The sequence below is a fragment of the Streptopelia decaocto genome (genome assembly GCF_964273445.1).
Source record: "Streptopelia decaocto genome assembly, chromosome: Z".
Lineage (NCBI taxonomy): Eukaryota > Metazoa > Chordata > Aves > Columbiformes > Columbidae > Streptopelia > Streptopelia decaocto.
Window position 1 is genome coordinate 26,378,895 of NC_138657.1, and position 27,688 is coordinate 26,406,582.

The window sequence follows — 27,688 nt, forward strand, 5'->3', positions numbered from 1 at the left end:
TCCCCCAGAGGGTGGTGGAGCACTGGAACAGGCTCCTCAGGGAGGTGTCACAGCCCCAAGCCTGACAGTGTTCAAGAAGAGACTGGACAACACCCTCAGACACATGGTGTGAACTGTGGGGTTGTCATATGCAGGGACAGGAGCTGGACTCGATGATCCTTGTGGGTCCCTTCCAACTCAGGACCTTCTCTGATTCTATACTGGTATCAAACCAATACATTTTATACAGCAATGTGTACTTTAAGTACTAAACAAGTTCTGACCAAAAATATCCTTCATGAACAGACAATTGGACTCAGAAGCAGTCACAAAGTGGATCCAGATTCCTCACCCACTGGGGCCCATAGTAAACTATAACATCAGTGGCTTTTCATCTGAACAGACCTTTAAGCATCATTGCAGCAGCGCAGAGGGGGGCTGATACTGTTGATGGTGTCTGTGAGCAAGTCCCTTTGCACATCTTGTGCTGATCATCTGCTTTGGATTTACTCTGTGTTTGTAATTCTTCAGGAAAAAACAAGAAAAACAAACACATACACTGACAACAACAACAAAATCCCCGACCAACAAACCCCTTTGTTGTCCATGAAAAATCTATTACGTGACCCAAACTGAGGTACAGTCATAGAATGTTTTGGGTTAGAAGAGACTGCAAAGATCATCTAGTTCCAATCTGCCAGCCATGGGCAGGGACACCTTCCACTAGATGAGATTTCTCAAAGCCCCATCCCACATGGCCTGGAACACTTCAGGAATGGGGCATCCACAACTTCTCTGGGCAACATTTTCCAGTGTCCCATCATCCTCATGGTGACAAATTTCTTCCTTATATGTAATCTAAATCTACACTCTTCCACTTTAAAGCCATTACCCCTTGTCCTATCAGTACACGCCCTCGTAAAATGTCCTTCAGCTTTCTTACAGGCCCCTCTAGGTACTGGAATGCTGCTGTAAGGTCTCCCTGGAGCCTTCTCCAGGCTGAACAGCCCTAACTCTCTCAGTCTGTCCTCCCAGCAGAGCTGTTCCAGCCTTCTGATCATTTTCATGGTCCTCCTCTGGCCCCTCTCCAACAGGTCCATGTCTTTCCTGTACTGAGGGCTCCTGAGCTGGATGCAGGACTGCAGGTGGGGTCTCACCAGAGCAGAGCAGAGGGGCAGAATCACCGCCCTCAGCCTGCTGGCCACGCTCTTTTTGATGCAGCCCAGGATACAGTTGGCTTTCTGGGCTGCAAGTGCACATTGCCAGGTCACGTTGAGCTCATCAGCTGACACCCCCAAGTCCTTGACCACAGGGCTGCTCTCAATCCATTCTCCACCCAACCTGTACTTGCACTTGGGACTGTCCCGTCCCATGTGCTGGACCTTGAACTTGGCCTTGTTGAACTTTGTGAGGTTCCCACAGGTCCACCTCTCAAGCCTGTCAAGGTCCCTCTGGATGGCCTCCCTTCCCTCCAATGTGTTGACTGCACCACTCAGCTTTGTGGCATCAGCAAACTTGCTGAGAGTGCGCTGACTTCCACTGTCTGTGTTGCCAATTAAGATGTTAAACAGCACTAGTCCCATTACCATCCGAGAAATGCCAGTCACCACTGGTCTCGAGTTGGACATCAAGCCGTTGATGGCAACTCTTTAGAGTGCAAACATCCAGCCAGTTCCTGGTAAACCAGTATTAGTGGAGTGCAGTGAAAATCAAGCAGCATAATATTCACAGTCTACAGCTTTGGTTACAAACTGGGGAAGGGGAAATCAGAGACTTTCCCCCTTTGAATTACATGATCCTGATTATCTCAAAGCATGTATGCCCTCTGAACCATCCATGTTGCACGTTACCTGTGCCATCTTCTGCTTTCTGTTCTTTTCTAAGGCTCCTTGATATCTTCTGCTACCATCTTCTCAGTTATCACCTGGTCCCTCCTTGTTGCCTCTAGCAAAATCAACTTTGTCTGCTACTGTGCATGATTCCTTATCCCCAACAAAGTGAATTTTGTCATTCCTTTCCAGCTTACTTGCCATGTTTTCATCTCCACGCTTCCCAAAGAGATTGTCAGTCTGCAAGCAGGTGCTTTGCTCTTCTACAAATAAACACTGGGCATATTTGCTATCTTCTATGTAGCTTCCAGGTGCGATAGTTGATACGAACAATTTGCAATACCAAACTCTAGCCAATGACATACATAATGTCATGTTTTGAGGCTAACCTACACTGTTCTTGTGGGCTAAGCCCAGGCAGCAGCTCAGCCCCAGCCAGCCACTCAATCTCCTCCCCACACCGAGATGGGTGAGAGAAGGGTAAGAGCAAACTCCTGGGCTGAGATAAGGACAGTTTAACAGGGAAGGTAAAAGCTATATGCACAAGCAAGGCAAAATAAGGAATTCATTATTTCCCATTGGCAGACAGATCTTTAGCCATTTCTCCAGAAAAGAAGGGCTGACCACACATAGTGGTTACATGGGAAGACATAACTCCTGAAGTCCACCCTTCCTCCTTCTTCCTCCAGCTTTTCCTGCTGAACACAATGTCATATGGCATGGGATATCCCTTTGGTCAGTTGGGGTCAGCTATCCCAGCTGTGTCCCCTCCTAAGTGCTTGTGAAATTCCTGTGCTGGCAGGGCAGCGTGAGAAGCAGAAAAGGCCTTAGTGCTATGCAAGCACTGCTCAGTGATAGCTAAAATATCCCTGAGTTACCGACAGTGTTCTAGTCACAAACCCCAAACCTAGCCCCAGACAAGCTACTTTGAAGAAAATCCACTCTATCCCAGCCAAAACCAGGATAACTGTCAAAAAAACACTGGCTTAGTGGGGGTAATAGATCAACAGAAATAAGACTTGACAACTGGGGAACTACTTTTGAGAGCAACTGGGGAGCAGAATAGTGGAGAAAAGCTGGTGGAGATTGGTGGAAAGTACAGAGATGGGAATTGCTGTCAGGGAACTGTGCCATTGGGAAAGGGCTGAGCCACAGGAGAGGTCACTGGTGGGTAAGCTGCTATAGTGCTGGTTATCACCTCTTTTGTCTTCTCCTCTGCTCATGCTACTTGCCTTTATTTTGCCATGTTTTCCCTGCTGGCTTCGAACACTGCCTGAAAAGCTTTCAGTGGCTAACCACTTCTAGTCCATGCACTCATCCACCCGCTCCCTGTTTAACAGCTGAGCCTTGCAACGGCTGAAGTTAGCACTGAAATAAAATGTAGTGTACTAACTACTAAATCACCCCCTACACGCAAAACACTGCCTTGTGTCCAGGCTGTCCTATTATTCAAACAACAGCTGGATCAATGAGCCTCACGGGAGAAGCATGGCTCTTGGCAAGCCTGGTCTGTGAGCACAAAAGCAGAGAAACATTCCTGTGATTTTCAGATGTTCAGGCTCCGACAGGGGGAGGATTTTTCTTGGAGCAGAAGTGGATTTATTTATCTTCCTCATCTCCTTCCTCTCCAAATTATGATGTATTGAATCCTGGGTTTACTCTGAATTAGAAAGTTACTGGGAAAAAATGTTTCTGTAACAAAAAGTTCTAGGAAAATTTATTTTGGACATTGCATTTCAGTGAGTCAGAACTGAAGAGAGTAATTCTGGCTCAGAGTTATTTACAGTGAAGCTGGAGTGCCAGGGTTCCCCCTGCTTCCCATGATGTAGCTTTCCTGCCAGACACCTCCCATCGGATACTGTTCCAATCAACTACGAAACTGCAATGCACCTTTCAAGAAGCAGGCCAAATAAAGACAGGGGAGAGGACAGGGAAATTATGCATGCAACATCAAAACAACTTCCATAAAATTGCAATACGCTGTGATGTAGAGTTACTAGGTGTTGCTGAGCCATACAGCCCTTGGCTTCAGTGTGGTGCTCCTTTCCCAGCACAACTGGTGTTGAAGGTTGTGGGGTGTGGGGACAAGAGAAGGAATCATGCACTTTGTGGGGACATCCCCCTTTAGTCAATCCCTGGGGACAGCCACAGGACCCCTGCCCAGCTTAGCAAACAGTGAGCAGATCCTTCTCACATTTCTGTCCTTCCCCCAAGTAAATTCCAATATTCAAAGCCTAAGCATGGACAGCACAGACAGTATCAGGCAACATATTATCATTTTGCAAGTGTTTGTAAAACAACGACAAATTTCACATCTTACATTATCTGTTTGCTGTGGCACTCTGCTTTTAAGAACACACTATGGAGAGGCATGGGAATTGGCTGAGGAAGGTGAAAACTAAGGCCTTTTAGTAAGAGGTGTTTGGAAAATTAACAGGCCTTGCAAAGGGAACAAGCAGGTAACTGCAGACTCACAGAAGAAACTCAAAGTTGGTTTCCACAATCCATGGGAAGCAGTGTTTGAAAGATGGTCCAGAAGCTTCCAGAAAGCAAGCATCAGCCAGAGAGCTTAGTAATAAAAGGGTGGACACGTTGGCATGAATCATACACAAGAGTGTTAACTCTAAATAAAATTTGCCATTAGGCTTGCACCAGGAGCCCATCCTGGTCTCTAAAGAGCACCCACCATACTCTTCCGTGACCATCCAAGCAGCCCAGACCAGCTCTATTTGTCTCATCATCTCTCACCAACTCCGAAGCCTGCAGAATAGGTGTTCACAGTCAGCAATGCCTTAGCAGGCATTTTTCTTCCAACAAAAGCCCAAGCTTCATAAAAGAAAGTTAAAAGCATTGTAGCTGTGCAAGGGTACATCCTCATTCTAGTTTGCTGCTTCATCTGACTAAGCCATCTCTCCTAGTTAACAATAGCATACATGCACAAGTGCCATTTACAATTATAAAATACAGTAAAAGGTGATTTGTAAGTGCTTCTCAGTATTTGGTTTCTCAAGATATTTTTATTTCTCACAGGAAGTCACAATTCCCATGCTGCTTCTCTCTCTTTTTCTCAATACATGAGCAGACACAGATGTTTGCCAGAACTGCAGATGGTGAGGGAAAAGGATATTTGTGATAGTTTTCAGCGGGTCTGAACAACACAGAAAAGTACCTATTTTCAGAGAAAGCTCAATTTATCCTTCAGCTGTCAGGACTATTTGGGGTCTTTCCACTTCTACGTTTTTGAGAGGTCCTGTCTAGTCAGCAGGAAAAGCTGGATACTATATGTATATTTAACCTAAACTCCCACTCATTCCCTCCTCCTCAAAGTTGTACTGAAATTAATTCCACAGGTTTTTATAGCAAGCATTCCCAAGTAACAATAGCAAAGCATAAGGAACAGCAATAAAGCTGGCGGCACAGAAGGGCCCTATATGTGGGTAAGGAATGCTAAATAACGCTGTAGCTACACTATGCAACTCAGTGTGGATTTTCACGGTTGAATACACAATCCAGTTCAGAAGACTTCCTTGTACACCAGAAGGCCTCTGTGTGTGGCCAGGATGCACCTGTCTCGCGAATTAGCAGGTTACCAACACGTGTGTGGGAGGCACAATCAAGTTGTACAGCCCACTTGCCACTAGCAAGGGCTGCTTTTATGCACCAGGTTGGTTTTGCGGTTCTTTTTCAAAGGCTTTAGCTAGCAGAACTGCTGGATAGTGAAGCCCTACTGGTCAGTAATGTGATAGTTGTACGGTTTTACAGCTCGTTACACTGCCTGGGGTAAGTTAATATGAATGATATCATCGTATTAAGATTGTAGCCAGACATGTTGAAATCAAGACTTTGAATCAATAGCTGACAGACCCCCAAGGAAACAGCAAACACCCACAAGACCGTCATCTCCTTCACTTATGCAGTGTGGCAGGCACACATCCTGAAGACGTAATTTTTGAGACAGGATCTGAAGTGCCATCCAGTTGAAATAAGTCAGATTTGCATTTCATACCTCAGCCTGCAACATGAGAAAGGATCTGAACTCTAGGAAGAAATTGCACAAAGTTCTAAGATAACAACCTTAAGAACAGATTGCCAGTGCTGTCTAGCCATAGGATTAAGTCCTAACACATTTCATGCATGTAGTTTTGCTTATTCAAAGAAAACAAACCACACTTTTCATATAGTGATCCTCAGATACTAAACAGAATGTATGTTTCCATTCAATTTAAAAAAATTGACTTAAAAGTTCAGGATTGCAAGAAGCCAAGTATTTTGAAGATCAAGGAGTACATTTAAAACTCAGTCTTGCAACACAGTGGACAGATAGGCCTGTGGCCTTAATTAAGTTGAAGATACTTTGCTGGCCCACTCAGTCCCTGGCCCACAGCCCAAACTTCCACACTCTTTCAGTTCTTCTGTCAAATATTTGTTTATGGACACTAATCCTCATGGAACTTACTCCACGAACTCATTTCACAGTCACACCGAGCTCCATTGAGCAACAGCGGTCTACAATTTTAGAACGTGTAGTTTTCTATTCCCTTAAAGGCTGCTCTACTCAAAACAAGAATTAAAGTACTTAACTTTTCATTTCTCAAACCGTTCAGTTCCTAGCTTATATTTGCAGTGGGTCAGTTTATTTCTAACATTCTAATGTAAAAAGCCTGACATACGACCTCCATTGGCAAAGTCTAAAGATAGGATGCTGTTAAGAAAAACTCCCACTCAAAATCAAGTGGACACCAAATTTTACATAAAATTCTATTGAAGGCTACCCCATTTGTGAAAACAAGGATACTGTATATTTTCAGATGGTGTCCTGGGACTCAATAATTTTTACATACCTTTTACATACCAATCGTAGTTTCAATTTCTTTATTAATACAAATCATACTCTTCACAATTCAGTATTAAACTTGATATTGTTTTATAGTTACTTAATAATTGGGACTTTATTTCAGGCAATCAGCATCCCAGCTTTCAAATGCTTATCAGCTATGGCCAAAACCTCAATAATGAATTATATGGCTATTGAAAAGTAATTATGTATATGATCACTCCAACGCAGCTAAAGCCTTGTAAAAAGCCTCCTGGTTTTAACTTCAATGTGAAATCAGCAGGACTGTTTTCTCAATCTATCACCAAATACATATCGTTTTACTTAAAAAAACAAAACAAAACAAACCCCCACCTTATATATTGCTTAGCTTATATTTTGCTTACTTCTGCAAGCTAACTAGCTCATTGTTTCAAAAGTACCTCACTCTGTCAATCTCCTTGCTGAGAGAGACTTGCTAGAAAAATAAAAACCTTGCCCTTCCAGGAACAGGAAGTGGAACATTAGCTCAAAAAGAATAAATAACACTAATGAAGTACATTACTTTAAGAATAGTATATTCTTTATGTTAACTTCAGGTATACTTTCACTAAACAAAACCAAATGTGCTACTTACAAACCATTCTCTTCCTACACATCACCTTCTCCATTAATTAAAAAAAAATTCCATTTCAATAGGAGAAGTTTGAGAACCTCCTTAACTGTTTAAGGGGAACATGACTTATCAAAAACAAATTCCAGGTCCAGAGGGACCTGGACAAGCTTGACAAATGGGCTCATGTGAAGCTCATGATGTTCAACAAGGCCAAGTGCAAGGTCCTGCACCTGGGTCAGGACGACCCCTGGTATCAGGCTGGGGGATAAAGAGATTGAGAAGCAGCACAGCAGTGAAGGACTTGGGGGTATTGGGAGACAAAAGCTTGGACACGAGCTAGCAATGTGTGTTTGCAGCCCAGAAAGCCAACCACGTCCTGGGCTGCATCAGGAGAAGTGTGTCCAGCAGGTCAAGGGAGATTATTCCTCTGCTCTGGTGAGACCTCACCTGCAGTACTGCATCCAGCTCTGGAGCCCTCGGGTTCCAGAGGAGGTCACAAAAATGATCAGGGGGCTGGAACAGATCTTCTGTGATGACAGGCTGAGAGAGTTGGGTTGTTCAGCCTGGAGAAGTCTCTGAAGAGACCTTATTGTGGCCTTTCAGTGCTTTAAAGGGGCCTATAAGAAAGATGGGAACAGACTTTTCAGCAGGGCCTGTTGTGACAGAAGAAGGGGTGATGGTTTTAAACTAAAAGAGGGGAGATTCAGCCTAGACATGAGGAAGAAATGTTTTACAATGAGGGTGTAAAACACTGGCACAGGTTGCCCAAAGAGGCGGCAGATGCCCCATCCCTGGAGACATTCAAGGCCAGGCTGGACGGGGCTCTGAGCAACCTGATCTAGTTGAAGATGTCCCTGCTCATTGCAGTGGGGTGTTAAACTAGATAAGCTTTGAAGGTCCCTTCCAATCCAAACTATACTATGATTTTATAACCTAGAAAAATGAACTGTATTTCTGTAGTGGTTCGAAATAGAGTTAATTTTCTTCATGCAGTTTTTTCTCAGCTAGCACGGTCATTGTTTGGATTTAGCTTGAGAACAAGAGGATAACACGCTGGGACAGAATTAATGTTTTTCTTCAAGTAACTTTCCAATGGTTTTCAGCTGGAATGGAGAGCACATAAGAACTTACTGTTATCTTAGTAGTTGTCTGGGAGCCAAATTCTTTCTGGGCTGTCTGGAGGTGTGAGGCATTGAGGAAGGGAGGCATGGATGGGACAGACCTTGACTGACATCTGGGCTGACCAATGAGAATACTCCATGCCATTAGTGTCATGTTTCATTTTTAGTGGGAGTTGGGTTTTCCTGCTGGAGAGACAGAGACCCGTTGCAGTTTTGCTCTGTCTTGGTTGAGTACTGTTCGGGAGTTTCGTTAGTTCCATCTTTTGCTGCTTCGCTGTTTTGCAGTGGCCCTTGGGCCTTTCTGCCTTTTTCTCTCTTCCCAGAACTGGCTGCTTGGCACTGATGGACTTTGTGAGGAATTGTATTGAGTATATTTTACTTTATATTACATTTTGAATTTTATATAAAATGTTATAATTAGTAGTGTATTAGTGTTATTTTGTTATTTTATTAAACTGTGTTTATCTCAGCCCATGAGTGCTTCCCTTCCGATTCTCTCCCCTATTTGAGGATAGAAAAGGGGGGAGTGAGCAAGCGGCAATTGTTAGATTGCTAGCTTGGGTTAAGCTGCAACAACTTCTCATGCTACATTATTGATAAAATAGAAAAATATAAGGAGCTTCCCTTTTATTTAAAACCACTATTGGCAAAAAGTTGGTTCTTTGGCAAACAGGCCACTATGAAAGATTTGGAAAAAAATAATGTAGTTTAAACAACAACCAATTCTTTGCAGGTTCTCATCTTTCACAATTTCTGAAGTCTTGAAAGTCAGATGTTCCAAAAAGTTCTAGAAAAGCATTATATATTATACATTAAGTGTGTATATATATATATATATATATATATGTATCACTGTTCATCATCCATCCTTCCAAGTCGCCGCCGCCGCTTACAGAAAGACTTCAAGTTCCATTTGTCTGCATCCAACATAAAAGGTCCATTGTAGACAAACAACACTGTCATCTTGTCATTGTAAGTGAGATTCCGCAGGAGCTGGAGAAAAACACAAAACCCAAAGTCAAAATAGCTAGACATTCCCCATTATCTAACAAAGGTGAAGAAGGTCTACATAAAGACTTCTATCTTGAAAGGTCACTATAGCAGGATTATAGCTTTTCTGAAAGATGATGTATATTTGTTCCTAGAAATCCCTTAAAGAGACTCCACTCATTCTTCAGGCAATTTCCAAGCCTCACTATTCTTACTACAAGAAAAATCTTCATATGTAATGTGTACCCTCTTGCTGCAGATGTGGTCATTACTTTTTTGCTGTATCCACAATAGGCAGAGAATATTGGCTGTTTTTCTTTCTTTGCCAGGACAGGGCAGCAAATAGAGTTACTTGGGCACGATTATTATGTCTCTCTTCAGCCGCATGCTGCTCCAAGCTAAGCAGTTTCCATTAGTGGAAACTCAAAACTTTCAAAACTTCTTAAAAGTTGCACTCCTGTCTTCTGGAGTAACTCCAGCCACTGTACTACCTTTCCAAAGTGTAACAGCCAAGGCTGGACACTTACCGTCATCCAAATCTTGTCAGGCACGAGCAAGAGATGTCACACAAGCTATAGGGTTATCTGCAGTGCTCAGGATGACTTCTAGCAATTGACTTGCAGCTGATGCTCAGCTTGCCATCCACAGTAACTTCTCTTTCCCCAGTCATTTAGGCTTTTATGCCTTTAACCAGATGCTGTTGTTAATATTTCCCACTTAAACACCAAGCCCTATGCCTGGCTGTGCTGAAATACATCCTGTTTTCAGATAAAGTTACCTAATGTAAGATTGTTTTGAATTCTAACCTTGCTCTACAGCAAAGAAGCATTCACTCCCAACATAGTTATTATTTGCGTGTTTAATTTGCATAGACTGATATTAAAAATACTGATAAAAAAAAAAATAAACCCCTCACTCCTAAGGAGCACATTCAATTCATTAATCTATAGCCCTTCCTCTCTGTAACTTCCTTAAAAATATAGCTGGAGTAACAGTGTCAACATACTGAAAAAAACACAACAACAGTTTTTCCTGTATCCACTGGATAGATACGTGGAACTTAGCTCACTATGACAGTTTGTCATACTTTGTAGTATGTGATTATATACTTGCTTTCTAGTAAGTGAAGACTTACAGCATAGGCTCAGGAACTGCAAGCAAGTCACTGCAACAGCAGAATCTGGCTTCCTCCTCAGCCTGCTCTGTACAGCCTTTTAGTTATCCTCTGATGCAGCCCACTCAAACTATCTCATCAGCTGAAACCTTTACATGAAGTGCCATCTCAACAATGTTCTTTGTGATAGGCCACTGTAACTTCACCATGTTAGCTGTGGTGATCACCTACTTGCAGTTGATCAAAAGAGAGAGAAAGGAAAGAAGAAATACCTTCTTCCTCTTGAATACTGGTGCACCACATTCCTTGATCTTCCTCTTATCATAATGTTAAATGGACTTTTTTTTTTTTAAGCCTCCAAAATGTCTTACTTCTGCTTTACCATTTTTACTCTGATCTTTGCAGTTAGCTTTGCACACTCAATTTTCCCCCTTGTCTGTTCTTAGTAATTTGATAATGAGCACAACTTTTAAAACAGACTCTGAACCCTATACAGTAATTTTCTACAGTTCCTTCTATGTGGGAAGCATTATAGGTAGTAGAGCTATCTCTACCCTTTCAACATCCAAACCACTCTCTTATTTATAAAAGTAGGAGGGCAGAAAAGCCAGTAAGGACAGAAATCACAAGAAGACAAAGGTGCTAGATAACACATAGAACAAGAAAGAAGAAATGTGGACAGGAAACCACCAAAGTATGTGGAGGTACATATACAGCAAGATTGGAAGGAACATCAAGCATGATCTTCCTCTGACTTTCAATCAGTTAAATGCTGTTGGTGGCTTTTCTCAGGTCCTTCAACTGCTATTTACAGAAAAGAATACTACATACCAGCCAGATTTTCTAAAATACATTGAGGTACTGGATGCAGGCTAACTGCTAATATTAATAAAAAGCATAAAGCCCAGTACTGAATGCCTGTCTTCTTGATGTACTGATAACCTTCAATGGTTCGATCTGTTTTAGATCAATCTGAACGTAACATTAGCCTCTGTCAAAGGTGCAGGTAAAGAGCCACTATACTTAATAGTTCTTTCAAGCCACAGCATCACACCACTGCATCACCTACTAAATCAATTATCTTTCCTTTAAATTATTTTAACAGAAGAGCACAATTAAGCACTGGTCATTCTTGACTGAAAAGTCCTCTTCAAGCCATTCTCCATGGAGTATAGCACTGATATTTTCTGACCTTATAAATATCAGGTTATTTCTTGAATAGTTTTCCTCCTTAATGTTGGACTCCTCTAGTTCTTCAAACATCAGCAGCACTAGCCTGTTCCAATATCATTATCTGACTTGTTTGGAAATTGGTCTCTGCTACAATCCCAGCCATGTGTAAGCTACAGGCATTACATTTCACAGCCTTATTACATGGTAACCCCATCCAATGGTGGCTAACTTGTGATACTTCCACAGAGATCACACTTCCAGAATGTTTATGACAAGAAGAGCCTTAGTATGAGTTGTCTGCTAGGACTGTCCTTAAAATTGACAAATTCTCTCACAGTTTGCTTTAATATTACATTGTTAGGTAAAACAGAGGTAAGTTATACAGTGTTTACGGGGATATTATCACACAAAACTTAAGTTTTGAACTTTTTATTTCATTTTCCGCAACATACCTTTGGTGTAATAAGGAAGTACTGAGATGTGCTTTCTTTACAAGCAGTTTTCACAACCATTTCAAAAACTCTTCTCTCATTAATTGGATCCATTCCCTAAAAGAAAAAAAAAACAAGCCTGTTCTGTCTGCTATGTCATAAGCACCTGCATAGGCAAGAGGTTACATACTGCAGTATTGATCCTTACCTGGTTAATTTCATCTACAACCCTGAAAGGGCATTTGTTGAGCTCTTGTAGGGACATCAGGTACAACATAGTGGAAACACTCTTCTCACCTCCACTCTGATGAAATGGAGTCAATTCATGAAGTTCAGTGCTACTGTGGAATTTGACTCTAATGCGAATCCCGTACTTGTCATACTCCTCCTATGAAAGCCAGTACCTGTTAAACTCAGTTTCTCTGTATGGCAGCTTATTTGATAACGATATACAGATCAAAGGATATTTACATAAAATGTTTTACATGGGTCTATGAACTACTCAAGTTCAACTTAATATCAATATATTAATTCTGTTTCATATATTTTCCTTAAGTCCGATCTATTCTTGTTAGAGAATTTTCAATACCACTCCCTCCTCGTGACAATAATTTATTTATTTCCAAATCCCTAGTAAGAAAGACTGCATACATATTAAGAACATCACAATGGACAAAAAATTCTTAGCTAGAAAAAGCAGAAAGCAATGCCCCTATATATTCCATTAATCAGAAAAAATGTAGTAGGGCACATACTACTATCAACTTGAACAGTGGGGTTATGTGGTGGCAGGGGGGGTGTGTAGGTTAGGATCCCATTTCAACCTCTTCAACTGCAAGCAGTCTAATTAAATCCTTCCCCTTTCCTCCACTAGCAGATTGACATACAAAGCCCCTACAAATTCCACCATGACAGCAATTTTCCCTGTACCAGATGGAATTTAACATTGGAGAGGATCTATCAGATCCTCTCAGGTAAGTCATGTTTTGGTGTTCCTGGTGTTTTACTACACCTGCAGTCAGACAAACATCCTCAAGACTGGAAAGTGTAAGGTCTTATATTGGCATTTACTTTCATGTACTACAAATCTCTGTTGCTTCTGGTGTACCGGTATTGTAGAAACACTGAACTGCGAATCCTTCACGGTGAGACAAATGCATACACACCTTAGGAGAGAATGAAGGTGACCTAACATAGTTATAAACTCATGGTTGCTAAGTGACAACTTTTTCCAGTTTTGAAGACAGGTCACTTTTCTCATCCTCTATGTTTTCCCTGTTGGCAAAGGACTGTCACTTTCAAAGACAAACTGAAGACGTGCCTTGAGAAGGAGTGCTATACGATCATGAGAGGCACACTGGAACAAAGCAATGCTTAATGCAATTAAAACTATTTTCAAGATGATTTTGGTTACCATTTCATTCTCCCCTGCTATGGAACAAATTTCTTCTTTGGTATTTAATGCAGCTTATCAGAAGAATAATTAGCTTCTCAGATTTGCAGATTGTAGTTTAATATCTATGCCTGATAATCAGGAGCCTAAGAAGGAAAATCATGTGGCATGCTTTCAAAACAAATAAATGTTGCTGCACTGACCTTTCTGGAGGTGGTATTTTGCTAATAAGACATTCTCCTAATCAGTGAAGATAAGAGCACCATGGCTTAGATGAACTTCCTCCATTTAGTACAATTTGGTACTGTATTGTCAGGATCAATCTCAACAGACTCACAGTCCGCCTTGCTTATGACCAGGAATACAGCATAGTGGTGTGAACAAATATCCTTAAATTCACAATTTAGTTACTGTTTCTTCTCCAACAAATACTTGCAAAGCTTTTGCCATACTCTTTGGAAAGGGATGAGGCTGTGAGACATGACGAACACAATGACTTAATATAAAGAGAAAAAACACCCCAGGATCTAAGGCCTCTAGGCCCACTGTACTTTCATATGCGTTGGCATAGACTGAAACTTGGCTCGGAGAAGTTTACAAGGCACAGGTTGGCAAAACCTCCAGTAAAAAAGATCCACCTTCCTTTCACAGCCACAATGGCACCAGAAAGTCAGGTCTTTGTTGCCAGACTACTGGGAATACCAGTTCATGTAACTGACAGATATTCCAGGAATGAGCATCAGGAATGATGCTCAAAACTCCCTGTGGGCAATGGAGGAAGGTGAGGGTTATCACCATTAGCACTCTGAATTCTTGTTACCAAGTCATAATGTTCACTGAGGCTTCTGCTAGAATGTCAAGGAAAAACCTAGTCAAGTGTTTCACACAGGAGGTGTTATCAAATCTCACGGTTCCTGCAGGGCAGGCTAACAGAGGCTTGAACTTCGGTATCACAGGAATATTCTAACAAAAGTAATTCTGCCTCAAGGGTTTCTCTTTTGATATTTACAGGTCAGGACAAAAGAGTCTCCTGCAGAGAAGGCTAAGGAATCCAAGCTCTAGAACAGATTATCTGCTTCTTTGTATTATAGGCATTGATGCCTTGATGAAGAAGTGTTAGTTATTGGCACAGGACCACTAGCTAATCTCTTAAACTATTTGTGACATCTTTGCAAGAAAAAAGGAAGACCTTCCAAAGAAGATACTCAGAAAGACAGTCCAGGTTCCCTCTGTTTTTACACTACTCTATGGTTTTTCTATATACTCTCTCACAACTTACTTTTAGATAAAAGATAATATTACTGCAATATAGATCTGACTCTGTAGGTCACTATTAAAAGAACTGATAAGTCCATGTTTTAATGTCCTACTGTTTCATAATACAATACATTTTTATGCAGTTCCTGTAAAGAGCTTTGTCAGTCACTATTCTTCCTCAATAACTACCACTTGAAGTATTTTAAGAAAAGCTGCTTGAAAACAGCAAACAAAATGTTTAAGTGTCACTTTAACTATTGTTCAGTAGATGCAATATATATGAGAGTCTTAAAATCATCATTATTGAGACCAACTTAAAACAAAACTCAATTTCTCTTCACAGCCCACTGCACTGAATATTTCTCCCTAGAGTACTACTGATGCTTTAAACTCTTAGTCAGAGGTAAATCCTGCTTATAAATGTTACCGAGGACGTAACAGGCTGGGCCATATGATTGCTACTTCCAAAACAGACAAAATGCCAGCAGACTTGAGTAGAAACTACAATCAATACAACACTTAATAATAGTAGATTTATCCACGAAATGATAATAGAATAGTGCACCTTATCTAAAAATGTAGAATTAAATCACTAACTTAATAAATCTGAGTTACAGCTAAAGTCAACACAATGCTTCTAACTGAGCCCTGTAAGCTGTGCATAGCTCACGTAAGTCAGTGAGTTGAAGTCCTGTGCAGTGCATATGGACAAGGACTCATTTTCCTTTAATCAGACTGATAAGTCAGTTTTAGCAAAAAAAAAATGTTATTTTTTCTCCAGCAATATACAGGCAAAAGGTGATGTACGAAAATACGAATGTTATTCTTCCATCCGAAAATTAAATCATACCTCATTTTCCACGTGAAGATCAACTTCACCAACACACTGCATAGAACTAAAGAAGCTACTGAACTTCTCATTAATTTGTTCAATCAGACTTTTCAAGGGGTTTAGCCACCTTTCTTTGACCTACAAACAGACATTTCAATGTAAAAGCATTTTATAATTACTGAGTTTTCATTTAAGATAGCATTTAAATTCAAAAATATCATAATTACAGAAGTTAACATCTCAGATTACACTCAACTTGAAGTGTTACCCTTTATTTTTGTACATATATTCTATCCTAATAAAGACATAATGATAAAAAAGTGATAATTTCAGCTATTACCTTGGAAATGTTTTGCTTATAGGCATCCAGTTCATTTTTCTTTTTCTCTAAAAATTCTGTCAGCTGCTGTATTTCTTCTGTCTGCTTATTGTAATCTTCAACAACCTGCCAGAATAAAAAAATAACCAAGCAGTCAACAAATTGTTTCCAAATTCTAAACCTTGACTGTAAAAATATCACACTGCACTGATGCTGTTGAAACACAATTACATAGATCATTGCACTGCACACTGAGCAAGACACATTTCTAGCTTTAAAGCAAAGAAACTGTATAGCATTGCTTATATCAGGTTATTGCAACTTATTTTTTTAAAGGCAGAGAACACACTGTTCTTTTGGAAGAACCTACTTAAAATTCTAACAGATGCAGAATCTGGCATTTACGACACATTGTTCCTGCTGTCTAGCTTATTATACCAAGAGATCTAGCACAGAGTGGGAAGCAAGTATAATACGGGTGGAGGGGGAAGATGGGAGGGCGGAGGGAAAGCAGTGAACATACCGAAGCATTCAGGCCTGTGAAACAGGAGGCCCTGGTTCTCTCCTCATTCAGACAAGCATCAATTTCCTCCAATGTGTTTGGAAGAGCCTGAAAAGCCTACAAGAGAAAGGATGCACAGCAATGCTAATGAAGGACTCAAGTTTGCTAAAAAGAAATCAAATAAGCCATAAAATATTTAATTACTTTTTATCAGGATGTCACATATTTAAAACTTAACACAGTAAGACTCCCTCGCAAACTATTCTGGACACAGAAAGAAGGCTAGAAGTGCTATTACATAACAAAGATACATAATTAATTGCTCCTCAGTTGCCCACCTTGTGCAGGTACAGATGCTCACAGACTTACTATAAGCAAGGGGCTATGCTAATTAAATCATGCAAATACTTCTAGAAGCTTGGAAGACCTCCAGGTAAGCAGGTGGGCCCAGACTCCAGGTTTTTTGTGTTGCTCCGTGAGAGCAAGAAGCTAGAAAAATATGGCCTCTAATTACTTCTATAAACACAAGAGTACAGATTTTAATTGAGATTTCAGATCAAGTTTTCTCTCCTCTGCACACAGAACTAAGTAGTAGCCAAAAGATATCTCAGTACTATTTAAAGGTGCTTTAAAAGCATAACTGACAATATATAAGTCAACATTAGCAGAAATACATATGATCCTTTACTGGTAGCATTCTAATACAAAATAGATATTTTTCTTGCTAGACAAGTTAGAATGGTGTATAGCATACAGAATTTAGAAGATATCTGGAGATTTGGTTTGTACATACAATTTGAAATTCTTTTGGAAGATGTTGATCTGGACTCAGTTTGCAGACCTGTCGAGCTTTGTTCAGCAATTCCTTGCAGTTCTCTGTAAGAACTCGCTTCATATCATCCAGTTCACGAAACCGTTGCTGTTAGAAAATATATTAAAGGTATTAAAATACACATTTTTTTACTTTATTATGGTTTTTCAGTGGTGACACCAGCATACTGGCAACAAACATCTGAATCAGAGAATGTAGGTGAAATCAGACTGCTTAAAGGTCAAAAATCGTTTTTTCCACACACGAACTCATACTGCTTCTCTGTTTGAAGTCAACAGATGCCAAGGTAAACTGATCAAAATCATGTTCTTGTAATACAGCTAAATTTATTTTCTCTCAACTAGACAACTGCGCATGTAGATTCAACATATGTCTCAAAATAGACTATTTTACTTGAAATCCTTTACAAGCCAAAACACAATTATAAGCCTTATTGTTTTTTAGCTTCCATCTAACTGTATTTATCTGCTTGAGAGAACATGGTGACCATGATGTACACTGAATGGTATTTTACATGAAATTTTACAGAGTAAACATCATAATTAAACAATCAGAAGTACTTTGCTGTTTCATATTCTACCTCTGTAATACAGCCAGCAAATGACAAACCAGAAACAGACATGATTTTTAAACTAGTGCTGAAAAATAAGTGAAAAGAAGGTACAGTTTCTGATTCTGAACAGTGGTCTCAAGGCTAAACTCAGGAACTTACTACAGGTAAGCAGCCAACCTAGCCCTATGACTTTTATAATGCCATGCTACCACAACAGTAGTTAAAATACAATACACAAAATATGATACCTTCATGGAACAATAAGCTAACAATGATGTCAAATAAGCAGTATTCAGGCAAAGAAATCTGGAGAGCCATAAGTACCTCTTTACCTTTGCTCCCAGAAATCCTTGTCACTATGTACCAAGCCACTGGAGCTTTTAACCCAAGTTATTTTACTATACATTTACTTGGTGATTACACATACAATCCATCTTTTTAACACCCAGTAACACCATGGGAATACATTGTTTTCACTTTTTTCAGAAGCACAAAATTCTAGCTCAAAATCCATATGAACAATATTTTGCTTCAGAACTTTCTTCTGACTTTAAAGTTTAGTTATGCTCCTACACTTGGGAGAGCTTTATCTTCTCAGTTTTTATTGCTGTGTACTTCAGTTAATGGGAGCCCTCCAGTGGCAAAAAAATTTCAAAGTGTTGATTTGAAGAATATAGTTAGAAAAGTGTTCATTACACATTTTTAAAATACAGGACACAGACATTGATAGCAATTCACATTACTTTCTGGCAATTGAATTAATTTTTATATACTAAATACAACAGAAGCAGTAGTAACTAAAGTGATCAAGAGTGATCATTGAGTTCCCACACTCAAGAATTAAGGCTACTGTTCTTTACAGCATTATCAAGTCAAAAATCCTGATCTTCCTTCTTTCCACCAAGCACTAGGAAACATACTTCGTTTTAGAGGTAAGCATTTCACAGTCTTCACAAACACATTATAAAGTTATTTTTCTATGCTGTACCGTTGTTTTCAGAAAGGTAAAAAAAAAAAAGGCCTTTTTCAGACTTTTTTCCCCCTTCATAAAGTCTATTGTAGAGAAGGAGGGACATGTCACAAGGGGGCAAGAAGGACTGGCATTAGAGCTACACAGATAAAGAAGCAATGAGCAGTGGATGGCCCTCTTTTTGGTTACAGCCAACATCTCATGTCATTCTGAATTATCACAAATAGAACTGTACATCACAATGCTTATGTTCCATTATATATCTGCATATGCAAATGTAAGCACACATGTAATACATTCAACAAACAATATTTTAGATACATTTTAGAAATTTCTAAATTGAAACTGGACTGTATTTTTGATCCCAGAAATTTAAAAGCCAACTGGCTTCATCCAAAACATGTCTGACCTCAAGACAACGAAAGCAAAGGATTCAGTGAAAAGCAACATGCCCATATTTTTCTATACCAGAAACATCAATTTTATGCTCATGTGTTTGACCATTTCCAAAGCCAAAGCCAATTCTGAATAATCTGAAGCGGGGAATCTCAGCTCTCAATTGTACATAAGGCTCCCACTTGAAACCATGCGGGGCTGCATGGAACATTTCAGGTTGATCTCTAGGCACTGAAAATCTGAAACTGATTCAACACTGAACATGCCAGACTCAAACCTAAGGCAAGCAAAATTCTTCATGGTGTGAAAAGGAAAATACTTGTTTGGCCACACGAAAACCTCAGCATTCAAACAGGAAGACTGGGAAGTAATAGACACTTGATGTGGTTATGAAGCACGTACTAAATAAAGCATATAATAAAGTACATTGTAAATAGAATTTTGATAAATAAATAAAGAGACACAAGTTTTGATTACTTCTCCCTCCTATATATTAAAAAGTGCATGGTGATGTTAAGGTTTGTGTTGATTTCCAGAAAGTGCCTCAATAAAACCCATTTAGATAAAAAAATAAATCTAAGTAGAAAGAATTACTATTTTGAATAGAGATGCTACCATGAAAAATCACAGCCTAGACAGAACTTTACGTTTGTTTTAGCCAACAGCATAAGAACCAACCTGGAAGGAGCTTAATCTGGGTACTTCAAGGAAGTGTTGTACTACTGCAGGGCTGCAATTACAGCTTCCTGAAAGGCATCTCCCTAACAGCAGAAACCAATCACATTCTGTTTGCACAAGCAATCTGTATTCTGTTGTGCTCATCAGCACTGTAACTGGTTTTGGGCAAAATAAGAAGCTAGTTAAAGAAAATATAGTTACTAGTAGCCAATGTCTTCTCAGGAATTCGAGTTTGAATGCAGGCTTGGTGACAGCATTTAATTATTTGAAGTTCAGAGATTTACACACAGAAAAACAGAATCTGCATTTTCTTAAAACTTGGCTTAAGGCGCAAATGCTGCGATATACATACTGAGTATTAATACCAATGATTTAAATTTACACCAAATGAACCTGAAAATTAACAAGCTATCAAAGCAAAACAATTAGCAAGGCTCTTTCAAAAAACTATCATAAACATGCAGGCGACTGTGCCAATTATCTAACGAGCAGATGGGGCTAAAAATCCTCCCTCACGTTCAGCATGGGTCACCAACACAGATTTGCTTTGTAGGCTCATTAAATAAATTAAATACAAGAAGTTGTTAAAGTAACACTAAGGTTCCCACTTGAACTGCAATGACAAAATACAAACCCTGGAATCTGTTGTTGCTAATTTGACTTGTTCCAAAACACACTTTTTTGACCTTTCCATCTAAGTGGTTAAAAAGCCCCACCATAAAGCAACAAACATGATGCTCTCTCCTCAGTATCCCAGTTCCAAGACCTCACAAAAGGAACATATGTGATCTTCTCTTAGATGTACTAAGTGGGGTTTGTGTTTGCTTCAAATCTTAATCAGATATTTATTATACTTGGGTATTATAAATAGCTCAGGATTGCTTGGGAGATAAACACCATGAGTAAGTCCTAAGTATTAACAAAGTTTAGTGGCTTCTTTAGCTGATACCCAACATTCCAATTTCAATGACTGCATCATAACCAGCACATGACCTGAGGATTAAATAGAGAATTAATGGTCCCATAATTGTAATATTCAGGCTCCAATTTAGCTCACTACACAGCATTTGTAAAGCATACTTATTTCTATTTCTGTTTGGCTTCCTCTTTTTTGCAGGTTTGTTTACTTTAAAAAAATATGCAGCAACAGTTTGCAAGACTTCCTTGAAGTGTTGTGATGGCACCCTTAGAGGCAGCTTTGGAGCAAGAATACTGTAACACAGTACTGCTGTAGGATCATACCCAATGTATCACACCTAAAGCCCCAAAGAAGTTGGAAGAAAGGGCCAATTTAAACGTATTCTTTCAAATAATATTTAGTTTGAGATCAAACTAGTAAGTACTGAGTTTTTCCCATGGAAATGAATCTCTTGAGGCAGAAAATAAGAAATAAACCACAGAATGTACAACATACATCATTCACAGGGCAACAGAGGAAAGAGAATTTTTTTAAAAAGGGACTAAAGCCTAATATCCAAATATAAAAATTGACCTCTATGCACCAATCCATGAGAGACCACAGAGTCCTCTGCTCTTAGGAAAGAGTACTTGCTTGTGGAACTAATTCCTCAGAGATAGTCTTTTCACCTGAACACAGCATAGCTTCCCAATACCATCAACAAGACTACTTATCCTCCTTTTTGTCCTTCAAAAAAGGCATTTAATTACAGCATGAGAAAATAAGCTATGAAAGAAAGGTAAAACAGCTCTGCTCTACTCTGATACAGTACTTTTTCCCATGTGGTTTGGGGCTACTTGTCTACAACAGGCTTAGAAGAAAAATACTACTTTCAAATAACAGCTAGCCTTTTTACAGACACTATGCACTATGATAAAAAGATCCAGGACGTGACTGCTCAGCACGTTTTCACAGAAGCTAAGCTGTCTTACTTGAGGAAGGCAAAGCTCCTGCTCAGCTTTAAATGAAGAGGCTGAAGTCAAACTACAGAAATCAAGGCTAAATATTTAGCAACACTAATATCCATTTCTAAACAAAGGCAGAGACAGAGTCATCCTTTTCTATAACATAAAGGCTTCCACAGAAGATGTTTTCATAGTAAATACCCCAGTATTCATAGAAATGGTTACCTCTGCAGTTCTTAGCTGTACACTTGCTGCTTTATACTCTGATTCTAGTCTGTTCTTCTCAGCAGCCGCTGCAGTGCTCTGAAGAACCAAATCTGTTTTGAGGATGTTCAGTGATATGCAATTCTGCATAGGAAAACAGAAAATGTCCTTTTTTTCCACAAGAGACTCAATACTGATATAATCACTACCAAGCTTTAGAAACTATCAATTTTATAGACATAGCATAAAACCTCACACTGTGTTCAGTTCTTCAACACTATGTCTGTCAAATTCAATGAAAAAGGTGACTTATTGGTGACCCAAGCTCATAAAGATGTATAGTCCTCATGTAGTTTTAATCTGTAAGCATACACATACCACTTCCAACCAGATGATTTTATACCAAAAAGCACGCATTCTCCTTCCCTACACCATATACTTACACATAAAATCTGAGAAAAGGCAAAGCCATCTCAATCTTTTCTCAGAGACACATGTGGATTTTGGTGGACTTTGGAAGTCACACAGAGAGATGGAAAAAGGTCAGAAAATAAATACATAAGATACATGCCTCTCTCACTGACAATGCAAAATGACTGATGGGATTGACAGTTAACTCCTGTGTCCTAACTGGAACAGTGTATAACAGAAGGCTCTATTTTGGAAGTTCCATAGCAGACTTCAGTGATCCCCAGAACCTGGTTTGACAATTTGGAGACTAAAATGAGTCAGCCTCAGGAATGGTGTATAGGATTCAAAATTAGCAATGTTTTTGACTGTGTGAAGGGTAGCTTCAAACCTTGAATTATGGGGCATTGACAACACTGGTTTAGTATTTTTTTTTTTTTTTATGATCAGCATATAAATACAAAGGAGTCCTCTCTTAATGCAGGAGAGGACAAAGTTCCAACTGTAGATCCAGGGGATCTGCAAGGCAAAGTTTTGAGAGTGTCGGCTTCTGAACACAACGGTGAGCCAAGGTCTGGGATCTAATTGTCTATTTCTCATTTCAACACAAAGTTTCTACAACATGAACTTGGACATAAGAATAAATTTACTAATTTCTAATCTGCTTAAACAGTTTAAAAACAATTATCACAGAAGTAAACTGGAAAAAACAAACAAAACAAAAGAGTCGCGATGCAACAAGATTAAAACTGGAAAAAGTTAAGATTATTCAAAGACAACAGCACAATGAGAACCACATGCAAAAGCAGTGCCAGAATCCGAAACAGTGGAACAAGGCTGTTTGTAAAGAACTGAGGAGTATTAGGTATTGTGCCAGGTACACTCTGCCGTGTGTATTTCTGTAAATACACATGCAGCCTGTCACTCTAGTTGACTGTTCCACACAAGCCCCAGAACTCTTTAAAAAAAGTAGAGCATATTGCCACCACACAAACACATAGAAATCCCATATATGTTTTAAATTCCCTTCTGTGGCAGAAGTGAGTATGCCTGAAATGTACGACTACCTAACTTTTTATCACTTTAATAGCCTACAGCTAGTGTAATTAAAAACCTAGTTAGGAAAGTACAAAGACTCTCATAAACCTGGAAGAATTAATGAGGTTTGGTTTGGGGATGACCAGAAATGTATGGATTTCAAAAATTTTCATAAAACATCTAATGAAACACCTTTCTTGTATCAGACCATTTTCTTCTTTTCAGTATGAACTACCATATATTTCACACAAAGTAAGAAAATTAAGCTGATAAATAACTGAAATAAATTCCTTTTGTAATCAATAACTGTTTCAGGCAAATACCATCCACCCTCACCTACACCCCTGGGTATACTGAGAACCACACCATACATGCAAAATCTGTTTTCCTATGTTCGGTGAAAAAGAAAGACACTCCTCCTTCAGGCAGGTCATAGAGCAGACAGTGAACAACTTTTAAAACAGCAACACACTTCGACAGTTTATGTACTGGGAAATGGGAAACAAATACAAAAATCAAAAGCATATTCTAGAAATTCCTGGTATGAATACAGAACATTGGCACAAGTTTTGAAAAGAGTTAGTTTTCAGTACTGTTATTACCTGTCCAAGTTCTGTAAGTTCTGTAAAGCAACCTACAGCCTAAGGAACCCTTCTAACATAGCAGGTGCCATTTCTTGGGCACTTTCAAAATTGCTTTTGTTAGCTGACCCAAAGGTGATCTCTGAGACACTCCAATTTTTCTTATTAACAAACAGAAAGTGTCCACCCATTTGGAATACTTTTTTCTTTATTTATTATATAAATACCAGCAACTGAAGTGTACTGAAATCAGCCTCACTTCACAGGTAATACTCAACTCTTTCTCAAGCGAGAACACATTTCAAAATTAGTAAGGCATGACAAAGGAACAATATACATGCTCAGTGTGGATACAAGAATGGCACCATTTCTTGCTGATTACAAAAGCACAAGCAGATTCCCTTGGGACTAAAAGTAACTATTTCTTGTTCCTTAGTTACTAAAAAAATCAAAAACAACCTAAGAAAATTCACCAAGTGGCTGCTCCCATTATTAGGAAGGTTAAGCTAAAGCTACAATTAAATCCAGACTGTTTTTCCTTACAACTTTTTATTTTCTCTTTAAATAAAAACGACAACAAAAAAGGAGATTATGAACTAGGATGGAAGGAACAGTTCACAGAATTATGCACTACTGTGAAAATGTACAGGCTGAAATGGTTACACAGTTGATTCCTAGTTCATTCCTGTATTTACTGAATCAGACCATGAATTGTAACATTTCAGTCACTAAAAGTCTAAATCCACACAAGCAAACAATCTACAAATTGAACCAATGACAGAGGAACAAGTTCAAGTTCATAAAAGCTTCTGAAGATATTTATCTTGAAGCAAGTTAGCTTGTAAACATTTATAGTAACACATTAAAATATTGCATACGTTCTACTTAAGTAACAAGAATTTGACTTTTCAAAATAGTTAATACTAAGTTAAAAATACATACCTTTACGAGATGCATTAATTCAGTAACAAGTCTTACTTTCTGGATATTTATTTCTTTGATCTTTGCATTTGCCTGTTGAGACTCCTTCTCTAGGTTGATAGCATCTTGTTCTAGCTGTCTTAAACTATGGGAGGAATCAATATTTGATTAATCCTGATTAAAAACAAGGAGTACAAAAATGCAAGAATAGGAATCTGTATATCTAATCACTCCAAAACACATTAGAGGCATTCCCAGTCTATGCACTTTAAACCTAAGAAATTCAAAAGACACAAAAATCATAATTAAAAAAACTGATTTTGGCTACTAAGGGGATCACTCAGTAACCATACTCCTTTACTTCTGTAAATTTCAGATTTAAAAAAAAAATCAGTGTAAGGATGACGTTTTCGTTCTGCTACGGTCTCCTTGCAACAATACAACAGACGAGAGTTCAGAAGGTTTGCTTAATTGTTGTTACACATATACTAGTAAAAAGAAAATTGTGTCCTCAACTTACTGCAGAAAACCAGAATTTTCACTTGTTTTAAACCTCCAAAACATATAATTATGAAGAACTTCATATGAATATTCATGATGTTTAGTGAGCTGCAAAGCATTTGGAGATCTTTAAAAACGGCCAAACAGGCCAAGAGGATGATCCAGGAAACCACAAACTGATCATTCTTTCTTTGATCCCTGGGAAAAACTGTGCAGTAAGTCCCCTCAGGAAACAATTCTAGGGGCATCAGGGAGGAGGTGATCAGGAAGAATCAGCAAACATTTACCACAGGTACATCATACCTGATGAACCCATTGTAAAATGACTGGATGACAAGAGATCAATTTCAGCACAGCTTTCCTTTGGGTTATCTAATAAAAGCTTACCTGCACACTCAAAAAGGAAAGACAATAGCAGGTGGGGGAAATCCAAGTAATACCGTACCCTGGCTACCCCCAGGCCCATCACAGGAGCCATCAGCCCATGAAACACTCATCTCCACAAGCCCAGAGGAGCACAGGGGCACCCTAGCAGGCAGGAACTCAAATTAAGGACTCAGAGGAAGGGACACCCTGTCCCAAGACAGGCTCAGCACCAGTGTCCAGGTGTGAAACCCAGCAAGATAAGTCAACACCACAGCACCCTCTGGTCTGAGGGGTGTTGTTTGCTGGGGTATAGGAGACGCTACAGGATCCAGCAGAAAAGCATTTTGGGACTGTGCAGGACTTATGACTGGATATTCAGGGGAGAAACCAAATGTGGGGAGACTTGGAAAGAAGTGCAGGAAAATGCAGGGATGTGGGGATAAAAGGAACAGTTACATGTAAACAGCTGGTTGGTCAATACACTAGTCCAGCCATGCCTAATTGGCACACTCTTTTCTTATTCAGTTCCATTTTCACTCTTTTCCTGGGCTAGGGACTCTCTATTCACATGTGTGTATGGGACTGTAAGTACAAGCAACTACAATCAGATCACAAGTCAGAGGAGAGGGCCTACTTGTCTGTGGTGCCAGCACCTGAACACCAGAGTGAGAATTAAGTCACTGGAGTGGGATTACAAATCAGAGGTCCATGGTACCAGCACACAGGTTCAAGTCCAGGTGTGAAAGTGAGTATCTAATCCATAGTGATGACCAAGCCAGACTAGCTAGCAAGTAGGTGAAGTGGCCTGAGAGCCAAGGGGGTACATGTGTCACCAAGGGCAAGACCACAGGAGGAGACAGCTATTGGAGGGACCAAGGGGGTCCAGCCTAGGTGCCAGAGACCATGAGGTCTGCTGTTTCTAGGAGTGAGACCTGCTGGCATATCTATGTGTTGAAAGGTTAAGATGTCAGAGGTAATGGCTATTAGGGGTGACCAGAGGAGTCACAGCTATCTCTGTGCATTTGTATGCCTGTGTGTTGCTGCGGAGAAGCCCACTGAGCTGGCTACTGGGAAACCAAGGAGTCCCAGACAGTTCTGCAGATGTGCACATGGGTGAGTGAGGCAGCCTGTAGAGGCAACTGGAGCAGGGCTGCAGCCTCTGGGGTTTGCATGCCCAGTTATCAGCAAATGAGGAGATGGAGGTCCATGAGCAGCTACAGTGCACACACAATGTGGAGACCCAGGAATCCATGTTGCCATATGTATGAGTCTCACTAGGTAAGTCCCATCCTGTTCAGGCAGAGTAGGAACATGATGAGGCCACTGGTACTGTGTTTGCTATACTGCTCTGTGTGTCTGTCTGTGCAGCTGGTTGTCTGTAAATATGTGCATATGTGCTGTTTAGATGTGCTCTGTGTGAACATGTCTACTGGGAAGACAGTAATGGTTGAACCTGGGAGCATTAAGATGCATCAGTTGCCTCTTCCTCTCAGGCTGCTGGATCCAGGCCTAGTCACCTCACTTTTTCAATGCTGTCTCCCACAATACTGTTGTGCTCAAGTTGAAAGACTACAGTCTGGATAGAAGGAAGACTAGATAGGTTAAAAAAAAGTGTTTGGATGGCCAGTCATGGTTAGTCTGTTGTACTCTCCCTGGAGGCCAGTATGAAGTGGTGTACCACAGGATTAAAAACTGGGGCCTGTCCTGTTTAACAGCTCTGCCAGTGACACAGAGTAGCAGAGAGCACTCTGGTCACATTTCACACTAACTGGGGGCACAACAGGCCAGCCACTGGAGGTGGGCTCCTGAGGCTGGAAGAAGGGGTCAACAGAAGCCTCATGAGATTCAGTGAGGACAAGTGCCAAGTCCTGCCCCTGCAAAGAAAGTGGGTCTGGAAGTGATACAGCATCAGCACAGACAGGCTGGGGAGAAGCTCTGCAGGGAAGGACTTGAGGTATTGGTGGACAATTTGCTAAGCGTAAGCCAGCAGAGCACCCTGGCAGCAACA

At 39.9% G+C, this 27,688-nt stretch overlaps 1 protein-coding gene across 1 annotated transcript in view; it reads right to left on the reverse strand.

Annotated features, from left to right (window-relative positions):
* Nucleotides 1-8,970: 8,970 nt before the first annotated feature.
* The window catches only part of SMC5 (structural maintenance of chromosomes 5), a 43,505-nt gene continuing 24,787 nt past the window's right edge, over nt 8,971-27,688 (reverse strand). Inside the window, exons 16-24 of the mRNA XM_082074944.1 lie at nt 24,835-24,958; nt 21,887-22,009; nt 17,163-17,288; nt 16,391-16,486; nt 15,889-15,993; nt 15,567-15,686; nt 12,275-12,454; nt 12,088-12,183; nt 8,971-9,351 (exon numbers count right to left, since the gene is read on the reverse strand). Coding sequence (XP_081931070.1) covers nt 9,208-9,351; nt 12,088-12,183; nt 12,275-12,454; nt 15,567-15,686; nt 15,889-15,993; nt 16,391-16,486; nt 17,163-17,288; nt 21,887-22,009; nt 24,835-24,958 — 1,114 coding nt within the window. The 3' untranslated portion in view covers nt 8,971-9,207. The remainder of the gene's footprint in view (nt 9,352-12,087; nt 12,184-12,274; nt 12,455-15,566; nt 15,687-15,888; nt 15,994-16,390; nt 16,487-17,162; nt 17,289-21,886; nt 22,010-24,834; nt 24,959-27,688) is intronic.